The 11,503-nt window shown below is 40.7% G+C and overlaps 1 protein-coding gene across 1 annotated transcript in view; it reads right to left on the bottom strand.

Annotated features, from left to right (window-relative positions):
• Window positions 1-2,511: 2,511 nt before the first annotated feature.
• Window positions 2,512-11,503, bottom strand: part of LOC135499476 (titin-like) — a 119,945-nt gene continuing 110,953 nt past the window's right edge. Inside the window, exons 134-140 of the mRNA XM_064790236.1 lie at window positions 10,016-10,099; window positions 8,504-8,591; window positions 8,024-8,224; window positions 7,385-7,726; window positions 6,920-7,072; window positions 6,627-6,750; window positions 2,512-5,374 (exon numbers count right to left, since the gene is read on the bottom strand). Of these exons, the coding sequence (XP_064646306.1) occupies window positions 5,015-5,374; window positions 6,627-6,750; window positions 6,920-7,072; window positions 7,385-7,726; window positions 8,024-8,224; window positions 8,504-8,591; window positions 10,016-10,099 (1,352 nt within the window). The 3' untranslated portion in view covers window positions 2,512-5,014. The remainder of the gene's footprint in view (window positions 5,375-6,626; window positions 6,751-6,919; window positions 7,073-7,384; window positions 7,727-8,023; window positions 8,225-8,503; window positions 8,592-10,015; window positions 10,100-11,503) is intronic.

The following is an 11,503-nucleotide window of genomic DNA, read 5'->3' as shown; positions in this document are numbered from 1 at the left end:
CCCTTGAACCAGGCCGGCTAGTAGTTATCTGCTCAAGCGAGACCTTTGTTCTGTCAATTATCAATATGACAGGCATTGTTAAAATGTGGGATTTGCTTTAGCATACATACTTGTACATGTACATATGCTGAGCTGTGAAATGCATTAGGCAGGTTCCGTAAGCCAAAAGACGATGTAAATGCATTTTATCGACGTTTTTTTTTTAATCATTTCCCCAATTCCTTCTACAACCAAGTATAAAATATGGTTCAGTGTCGTGTAAATCAATTAGCAGATGACTCAACAGACATTCGTACTTTGTAGTTCGTCGTTCGTAGGGCGCTCAGTTTCGAAACCTGCAATCATTCGAAACAGAATACAATTGCCAACTTTGATAGCATGATATCAAACTTGATTCGGTCGGATCACTTAAGGGGTTGTCCATTGAACACTCCTGTCTCCTGGGTAAGACGAACTAAAAATGAGTGATCCAATCTTGCCAGGCTGATTATAAACCTTCAGCCGTCATTGGATTGCCCTACCTGGAAAAATTGGCATGTGGGTATGTGGGTATGTGGTATGTGGTATGGGGTTTTAGATAGTGTCTTAACCAGCAACAGGTTGTGAGAGACAGGGTCCGTTGGTGTAACGCAGTCCGGGTCGGCGGTGTGGCTCCAAGATTTGAGGGTCAAGATGTTCACACCAGCCGGCGGCTGTGAAAGACCTGAGACTTCTCGTTTACCACAGCCAATAAGTTCTGTAAGTCCCCACCAGGGGAATGACACAAGCCGCTAGCGAATTTTTTTCCTGAACCTTTCGGGCAGTACATTGTACATTTGTACAGGGACTTTTAGCCAATCAGATTTCGACAAAAACATGACGTCAGACGTCTTAGAAACATTAGAGCAGTTGGTAGAGCGCTCGTCAGAAATGGCAGAATACGATGTTCGGTCCAAAGGTCGCGAGTTCGAATCCGGTTGTGGACAACATTTTTCTTTTTCTTTTTTTACTTTATATTTTATTTTTATAATGCGTTTCTTTTCCCTTGTTATTTAGATTTTAGATATTTCAGTGATGCTACCTGCAACATAGGCCTACAGAAAGAACTATACCAATAGCCCATCATGTTGGTATTGACAGACACATAAAATGTCCCCACAGGAATGATGCCGCGAGAATTTGTACTGCAGTTAAGGGTCTGGTAAGTAAGTAAGCAACAGCTTGGTATGGCCTCAATATTTTCTATGTCTCATCAAAAATAACAGAGGGGAAAAGTTCTTCTTTAATGGTCGAATGGCTTCTTAGGTTTCAAGTATGGGGTTGGGTTCCTGGGTTTTTTTATATGTTGAATTGAGAGTTTTTTGGTGACAACGACAAGTGGTAACAACGAAGGCAAAATAAAGTCCCGGACTGTCCCCGCTTTCAAGGCGACTCTTTCAAAACGGTCATGGCATGGTTTGTTAACAAAGTTGATGGCATTTGATTAGTCAAATTGTCATCACATTAGGTGTGGGTTTGTGAACTTTGAATTGAATTACCATTATACTGTGATACAGACAGAAAACTCCATGTCACAACCATATGGACTTGTCTCTAAAAACTACCATGTTGCACCATAAGTGACTTGCGGTAAAAGACAAAAACCAAACACAGGAACTTAAGATTGTGAAGTCCTCCTTACCCTGTATCTATCTACGTGCTAGGCCTCTCAACAGAAGAGAATAGAGACCAGTTCGGTTGGGCAAAGTCATTTGTCCGATTTCTCTGGCAGTAGTCACACAGTTGGAGACATCCGGATGTCAAATTATATTCTGGGTGCAGAATGTCTCATAGAATCTGAATACAAATGTAGCACCGGCTTATTTTGATCGGACAGAGTACGTTATGGAGACACAAACATTTGGTCTGGGGTCTTTGGTCAGATAGGTCACAACCAACTATTTCTGCCCCGAGGTGACATTCTACTGAGCAGCCTAAAACAAGCTGACGTTTGATCTCTAATCCCTGTTGTGAGGACAAGCCTGTCTTCAATGTGATGTATTTTCCTTTTCCGGCCTGTTGGGGCTCTGTAAGCTTCACAAAGGTGAGGTGACTGCCTGGGATCTCTGTCCAGTCCGTAGTGATGTCTTGTCTTTGGTACACTCCAATATTCCTTTAAGAACTCTGCAAGTCTTGTTTTGATTGCAACAGTCCCTGCCGTCACAACCAAGGACTGCGAGATTTTAATTTGTGGGCAAATGTTCACTTTGAGCCCTTTTAAAATAGAAGTTAATATTTGGATGTCTAATCAAGAGCGCTCTGGAAGACCTCAAATAACAAGGAGAAAAAACTTGACTGGCATCTCAGGTTTTGGTCTGCATTTCGGGCCACTAGAGTTTTGGTCTGCATTTCGGACCACTAGAGTTTTGGTCTGCATTTCGGGCCACTAGAGTTTTGGTTTTGATAAGACAACCAAGGACCGCCAGCTTGGTATCAATTCATTAAGCAGAGAAGTGTAAATTTCCAGGTACTAAAGATAAGAAAACAATGATATAAATAGCCACTGCATACTTTATTAGACTTGGATGATATACAGAAATAAATAAAAGAGGTTCTACAAACATAAAGAAGCAAATACATATTGTATGCCACAGCGCTTTGGCTTGTTCAAATCAAGTGTTTTTGATTTTCAAGTTGTGTGTTTAATTTATACTTATTGTTATTCCTGGATGTTATGATGTGCAGAATAGTTCAGCCTCACTGGCAATGTAATTAATAGCTGATAAAATCATGCATGAAGTATAGGCCTTTTTTCAATATGCAAATATTTTTTACTGTCACCACTAATTTTTTACTTGAAATGTCAGGTTTACTAGCAAATTTCAGACTCAGAATATCAGACTTTAAGTCGTATTTCAGTTTCAGGATGGTCCAACTGCTTGTCTGTTCCTGTTGGTCAGATCATTTTTCACATTGTCATGGGTTTTACTAATTGTGAAAGGGAGATATAGCAAAGGCTTTATAAATAAAGGGTCTGATCTTAATTTAGGAACTCACAGGATTCTTGAGTGCGCAATTTTTTTGAGGGTCATGGACGCATTCAAAAGGTCTGAGAGGTCCTTTATAATATTGCCTTGTAAATCTCCCCTAGCACGAATCATTCTGTCCCAGACAAATTATTTTTGATCTGGCTATATTGACAGTCTAGACAGCAGAAAACAGATTTCAAATGTGGTTTGGTTGGGAATTGAACCCAGAACCTCCCGGTTCTGTTCTCAACTCACCACCACTACACCAAATACATGTATATATCAAATATACCTGAAAACCATAGGATTATAATAGCTGAATAGAATGTGGTTTGGCAGAGAATTGAACCCAGAGCCTCCCGGTTCTGCATTCAACTCCCCCCACTACACCAATATACTTTTTATCAAATGTTTCTGACAACTATGGGAATGAAATAATTACCATTTCATCTTTAAATCTTCTGCAGAATTTCGAACCACGTGTGAGTCATTTTGGTGACAGAGTTGGATTGTTGAAGCTGAACATTTATACAATAAATTATCAACTGCACAAAAAGATATAGGCCTAATTGTTAACATATTTTGTGAATTTATTCAAAATCTACCAAATATTGAGCTTACTGTGATACATGTACCAATTCGCTCTACTTACAAATCCTGAGCAAAATAACCCAAACTTAAGAGGTCAGGGCAAAGCATTATAGGATTCAACAAAAGTATATATTTTGCATATAAATTGTAGTCGTTCATGATTTAGTGTTCTTCTAGGCAGTTTTCCAACTTAACCCTTCGATGTCCAAGTCCAGAACGAAGAAATTCCCATCCACCAGGAACGAGAATTTCTAAAAGGCAACAATTGCTGCCAGGTTTTGTTATTTATGGAAATTTTCCATTCTGAATGAAAAGGTCCATCTTCCTAACATTATCTTGCCTGAAAAGTTGATAAAATTTCCTTGAAATATGACTTCGACTGGATTCCATCAAAGGGTTAGTAATCTATGTCTGAGTAAATATCTGTCGTGTTTTGATCTGGACGCTGACCAACCCGTCCTCAATGCGCTATCGACTGATACTTTGCCAAGCAAATTAAGGTCAGGTAGCTTAAAAAAACGCATCGGTCAGTCGAAGCTGAGATTCGAGTCGGCGGTTTTAATAGCACCAGTATAACGACCAACGCATAGTTGTTTATATGGTCAGTTTGATGCATAGTATTGTAATGTGTACGAACTTACAAAAGCGTAAGTATTTTTACAATGTAAAGATTGTGTTCGATTACAGCAAAATACACAATCTTTAACTTGTGTATTCAACTTTACTCTTATTCTTAACTCAGGTTGTATAAAGGTCTGTAAAGCATGTACAATATTTGTTCAGACAAAAATTGTATCAAAAATCTTGCATTTCAATGTAAAGCATATCATCAAAACGTATCACTTTTTGTAAATGAATTATGTGTAAAAAATAATGTCCGGGACGTCGAAGAACTGGGGCAATTTTTATCACACTCCAAGTTCCAACATCTCCATTTGAATTAATGAATCATTCCCTATGAAAAGATATCAAAATTGTAGTTTCGAGATTTCCAATTTCTAGACAAAAACGTCAGCATCGTAGCAGATGCTGTTTTTTAAACGATGTTAAGTAAGTCGGAATTAGGTTAGAAATGATTCATCAACAAAATGAGCATTCAAAATGCATAGGATCTCAACATAATCTTCTTAGGACGGTCACAATCGGTTTGACAATGTTCAAATAACTCATCCAGTGCCCAATCACAACAGACGCAATCTCTTCAAAAAATTCTCCCGAAGTTTGAGGATAATTTTAAGAAATGACAAAGCATTAGTCTCTTATAACACCTGAAGAATATTTCCGCAGGTGAATTTCGTATTTTGGCACATAATTCAAATGGGGACTGAATGAGTTACAAACAAGTGTACAATATTTTTCTCAATAAATACAAAAGTCTATGAATCCCCCCTCGAGATAATTTTCTGTACAGTCAGGGGGAGTTCATGATTAAGTCGCTACTTTCCACCACCCTCTATGAAGAGTCCTGCACGACACGACATAGCACCAGCCTCGTTCGTGGCGACGCATTTATAAACAGACTCATCCTTCGCCGTGACATTCTCGATCATGAGAGTGTAATGTCCCTCCTTCCCCTCCTCCATGATGGTGCGTTTATCCTTGACGACCTCCTTATTCTTTTTGAACCAGACGACTTTTGGCGCGGGGGTTCCGGAAACCTGAATCTCGAAGAACGCGGTATCTCCCTCGAACAGCTCATTATCCTTCATCTTCTTGATGAACGCCGGTTTATCCGAGCCGCCCTTCTCCTCCTGCACCCTCGCTTCCTCGGCGAATTTCCTCTGCTCCGCCTCGACCTTCAATTAAAAAAGATGCTGACATGGCTCTCTCCGTCATCGCTTGAGTTTTAGTCGATTCATGCAGTGTTACGGAGGAGGAGCTACGTGGACGCGTCTCGTTGTCATGGTTACCGTTCTGGTTGCCATGTTTACCATTCTCCATGGCAAGTTTGGAGGGGTCGGGTGGTTCGATGACGCTGCGTCTACCGGTTAGTAAAGACATGCGGCCTATTGCACGGATCGCATTCCCGGTTTTCTAAAACAGAACAGAAAGAAACGAGTGCAAACATGCAGGCTATCATGCAGTGAATGTTGGAGATACAAAACTAAACAGTTCAATAAACAAACTAAACAGTAAGAGGCGGTACACAATTATCAACATTTTCACAAGTGTACAAAGAGTACACTTTTTGAGACCCCCCCCCCCCTTCCAAAAGTACAAAATAAAATGTTGATCAAACAATTTCGCACCAAAACAAAATCGCCACTTCTGTTTTTCTCTAAAAAGTGCATGCAGGCCATAGACCCCCTCCCCCAGCGTACGGTTTGTAAGCTCGTGTAAATGTTGATAATTGTGAACGGCCCCTAAGCTAGGTAGGGTCTCAATTCATGTTGCCAAAAATATATTTCTCCTTTACGATACAGCACAATATTGATGCATGTATCTAGTAGATGTAGCATACAAGACAATTGGATATTAATATAAAAGAACGAAATTCTAAAATCTAACAGAAGCCAACCCTTTTATTTTCTCTTTTATTTTTGCAACGAAATTTGCTTCTCGCAAAATAGAAAGTTTTATGTTTACAAAAATTAGGTACAGTATCTTCACACACATGCAAGGGGAGAAAGACAAGGGGAAATACTAGTAAACGAAATTTCTACTGATATCTATAAACCTTTTTTCAGAAAACGGTAAGCTATGCTGTTAGTACATCGCAGATAAAAATGGCATCACAATCATATAATTTAGTTTTTCTTAAATTGAAACTTGAAGTCCAAATTGAATGACAGGTTTACATGTCCTGGCATTACCTATATCAAAACAATCAAAGACACTTCATTACATGTGCCGTCATCTGTAAGAACCACTTCGACTAAGAAAGTAGGAAAGAGACACCAGCCAGAAAATATCTCATACCAAAAGTTTCGAAACATTCTTATAGCTTTTTATCATCACAACTGCTCCAAAATCAGCACTGGATGGACTATTTGTTGATTCGTGTATTCTGTTCTTAAAATTTTGACATCATTGTGCGCAAATACATACCTGCCACTTGCGACGGGCAAGGAACTGTTTGAGCTTGGATTTGTTGAGTTTCTGTTTCTTCTGTTTGTCTTTGGGCTGTGCTAGCCACTTGTGAGCTAAACACTCCTGGACTGTCATGCGTTTCCTGGAGAAAAGAACGAGCAAATAAAGCAATGTTACAAGATAAATATGACAGCACTCGATGGATAATCAAGTCACAGCTAAGAGCAACTGGTCCACTGCCGGCACAAACTTTAAGCCACAGCAGTACACAGAACTCTCTGGATAAACACAAGAGTGAAAGTCCAACTTACTCTTTCTTTTTGATGAGTAGTTTCTCTAGGAAGTCTTTGGCGTCTTTTGAGATGGCATCGAATGCCTCGTCATCAAAGTCCCATGCTGCCTTTGTCACGTTTGCAAGCGTTTCTGCATCGCTCTCACCAGCGAATGGGGACAGGCCAGACAGGCTGCAAGATATGGGTTTTGACATAAGAGTTGAAGGGTTATTAGGAATATGTGACCAGCTCTGGCTCCATTTCAGGATCCACGAAGAACTCATTTTCAAAATTGTTGCACACATCGACCCATTAGTCAGAGCTGGTCGCAAATGTCAGCATAGGGAAGGATTTCTGAGAAACAACTTCACACTGCATGTAGGGATCGATCTTTCTCAAGTAAAAGCAACACAGTAAAATGTGCTGGAAGAACATATCAGGTATTATAAGAGAAGAAGAAGACCACCCTCACATCAACTCTTCAAAACTTCGAATCCTACTTACAGGATATAACATATGACGCCAATGCTCCACATGTCTGTGGCAGTGTTAATTTGATCGTAATTGATCACTTCTGGTGCAACAAACTCTGGCGTTCCGAACATCACACGCAGTTCCGTCTTGGGATCGTAACGTCGGGCCAACCCGAAGTCGATGATTTTGATCTTGTTGCTCTTCGGTTTTATACAGAGGACGTTCTCTGGTTTGAGATCTAAATGGAGGATGTTTTTCCCGTGCATGTACTGCATGCCGTCACAGATTTGTCGCACAAAGAAGATGGCGTCTTGTTCTGTCAGCTCGAAGTCGTCTGCTGCGATGCGTTCGAAGAGTTCACCGCCGCGGATTCTTGAAAAAGAGAGCAGGAATCAGAAAATAAGTTAAGAGGGTGAGAACATCATGTGGTTTCAGCCAATAGAGGATTCTCATGAGATAATGGCAGAACAATTGTCAGGAAACATGAGCAGCTTGTAATAGACTCTTCCTCCTTGGCCCAAGATGAAGTAATGGAAACACAGAGAGTCCACTTCATGTTCCACCAAAGTGGCTTGCAAAAAACTCTCATATGAGACAGTGGATAACAAGAGAAGGTTCACTTGCAATTGTTGAAGAAGGCCAGAAATCGCAGGAGATCACCAAACTTACATCTCAGTAATGACAATCAGATTCCTAGAGTGGTCATAAGCATCATAAAGCTGCAATAGTTTCGGATGATTCAGTTCCTTCATGAGGTTGATCTCTCCCATTTTTTCTGCCTTATCTGCAGCCCGATATCTCATGTACTTCGCCGCAAAGGATTTACCAGTGGACTTCTCAATCACTTCAAAGACTTGACCAAATCTACCCCTGGAATGACAGTGTAAAGAATTAGAATAATCGGGTTGGAGAAGATTTTGTCTCTGAAAAGCTTAAGGCATACTCCGGGTAGAGAAGTATGTGAAGTTTACAGGGAGGGCACAGAGATTAATGGTAGAAATCCTCCCAAGCTTCACTTCTGGCTGGATATGAGACCTTCACTCCAACCGCTGGGCCCCTGACCCGACTTTCACATATTCCAGCAGCTCTCTTTTCAACCACCTCTACTGCAACATTTCCACCAGCAAATCATTTCGGAACCAAACTTACTTTCCAAGCAGATCTTTCTTCTCGTAGAAGTCATCCACATTAGCTTTCTTGAGTTCAACAGCTGCAGATTCAAATACAGCGTCATCACCTGAAATGAGAAATGGAAGTTAAAGGGATATTCCAAAGACGACCGAAACTGGCAACAGTTTGTACACACGGAACAGGATCTTTTGGTGACTTTTTTCTTTTTTTAGCGAATCCATCTTCTACATGTTCAGAAAGGACATGGCAGCGAGGTCCGACTTCAACAGTAGGAAACTGTGACAATTTCCCACATTTACCAGGCTTTGTCGTCAGTTGCAATTGGCGAAATTATTCCAAAGCCTGTGAAAATTGTAAAGTTTGCCACATTTGCAACAGTTTCCACCTAACTTTCATGCACACTGAAGTAATCAAAGCCTGGTTGTTCAAGACAAATTTTGTCACAAACGCTGGTGTTGGCGATACCTCCTTCAGCTGAGCCCTTAGATTTAATGCCGGCATCACTGACACAACTTGTTTGAACAATCAGGCCCTGGACTTTTCTGGACTGGATATAGGCATATATCCTGTTTTGGTGAGTATCTGAGACAAGTGTTACAGCATGCCATATATAAAATCTTAAGTAGAATGAAATAGGCAGAAAGAAGCTGCATCTTGAATTTAGAGAAATATTCTGCAGGCACTTTGAGCATGCATTCAAAAAGAAGAAGGAAAAGCTTCTGAACACAAGACTTTGACATCATCATTGAAAATATTTTGAAAGTGTGGACAGATACTGTATTTACCATCATCAAAGGGCATCTGTGATCACTGTCCAATGGGTATTTGCCTATTAAAGTCGAAATGTGACTGTTCCATACAAAGGGAGTAGAATTACAAGGAAAGCACTCATTGGTTTACAAGTGATGTATGTATCATGTAAAGGTATGAAGGTAGACAATTTACAGGAAACATACTATGTGTTGGGTTAGGGTAAAATGCAATATTCTAAAACACTGTGGTGGCATTTTAGCACAGTGTATAATGCACTGTGCCTCATTTTAGTAGCAGTGGTAATAGTTATAGGCAACCATAACTGCTTGGGTTTGTGCACGGAAGAGACAAAATCAGACTTTTGATGATTAGTTTGAAGTGTTTTAGAAATTTATACCTTTTACAGTCGGTATTGGTTGCCTCACCAAACACTGCACAAGTAGAGCAGTCAGTTTGTCCAATGCCTCGGTTTTGGCCCCAGTTTTGGCAGACTGAAGTTCCACCCTTGCAGTGTGTGGTGAAACAACCAGTACCTCGAGGCGGGTTTCAAATCCTTTCACCATTACCAAGAAAATTTCAAGTTTGGAGGATGATCTACTAACCGCTAATAAGGTTTTCAATGTGGATAACTTTGGATAGTTTGAAAATTTACTGGTCAATGGGCCACAGTTTGTCGACATTCAAACAATCTCGGGATTCATGGATTTGGGTTTGTGTGATAGGTGCTACCATTTCTACATGCACAAGCCAGGAAGGGCAGCTAAAATGTTCAATTACCACATGATGTATTGAAGCTTAGGTCAAGTTCGTGGCCCGCGTTATCCCACAGACTCGGTCGCTTTAAGATCAGACCGTAGTAAACTAGAGAACAGAAGCGTTAGATGTTAGAAACAATCTGAAACAGTTGAGGGTTGGTGGTGCAACAAACAGGATTAGTAGGGAGGAACAGAGATAAATGCTAATCTTTGCACAAGTTAACTGATAGTCCAGTCAAAAAATGAATACAAAACTCCTATCAAAATGCATCAAGTCAATTGCAACTGAAGGTTTTATTGGCGTAGTATTGAACTGTTCTGTTGAAACATATGCCAAATCAGCCAAAGAGACCTTCAGGGGAATCAGCCAAAGAGAGCTTATAAGGGGAATTAGCCAAAGAGACTTTAGGATTGAATGAGGTTTTCATATTCTGACTGGACTATGAAGGTAATTCAATGCAGTGTCAGGATTTCTTGATCATGACATCAGAGGCTGGTGGGTGGTTTCTTTTCATCATGCAGTCTTGGAAGGACTTGATGCATGTCGCATTGGGACAACCTGTATAAGTTTAGTTTTTTGGGACACACTGTAGTTCAAGGTAATTAGCATAGGTGGCAGCACTGGGGGGAGTGTGTTGAGAAAAAATGATGGAGGACATCTGAGATGCTGTGAGCACATGAAGAAAAGAAACCTGAATATTATGATGAGAAGATGAATATAGACAGTTTTATTGAATTACAAGAGTTAGAGTTGAGTAATTATACAGTCCTACCCCGACATTAGGTCTCTTACCGACCGGATAGTGGAGCAGTGAGGTGACATTTGAGAACTGTAAAAAGTGAGAAACCATGTGCTATCCATGTACATTTTGTACAGAGTTGGCCTGTGCATTTGGCCTATGCTAGTATGCTGCTCAGTGCAAATGCATATGCATGCTGAAATCATCCAAATGAAGGACTGCTGTTGCAATTTGGATGCCGTTAAGACGACAAGAGAACATTAATTGTGCTGTCCCTCCATCAACCTTGGATTTTGGAACACCACGTCAGTTCAAATCCGAGTGAGCTTTGAGCACAGGCAGCATGCTGAGGAAGAGTCAAGTGACATTCAAAGTCCAGTTGTATGTCACATCGATGGTCGCGGATTGTCGAATTCCTGTCGTTGCTGATCCCACCAACGCTTGAGTTTCGTCGAGTCACCGAGTCGGAGAACACTGTCGAGTTGTCGTGTTCTCAACATCCCAGCATTGTCGAGTAGCTGGTACATCGTCGATGAGCATCATTCGCACATCATTTGCCAAATTCGTGGCTGATGTGATCCTACACAAGAGTGTGTTGAGCGTCTAACGAGTCGAGTCGGAGAACACTGTCGAGTAATTGTGTTCTCAAAAGCCAGACGATCAACGAGTTTCTTCGTTCCTCGTCCCTGTGTGAGAACTGTCGTTCTCAACATCGAGCAATCGTCGATAGCTGTTAGCATCGTCGTCATCTTTGAGCATCGTCAATTTAT

This window comes from Lineus longissimus, chromosome 15, assembly GCF_910592395.1.
Source record: "Lineus longissimus chromosome 15, tnLinLong1.2, whole genome shotgun sequence".
NCBI lineage: Eukaryota > Metazoa > Nemertea > Pilidiophora > Heteronemertea > Lineidae > Lineus > Lineus longissimus.
The sequence above is the reverse complement of the archived record's forward strand: the minus strand, read 5'-3'. Positions and strand labels throughout refer to the sequence as shown.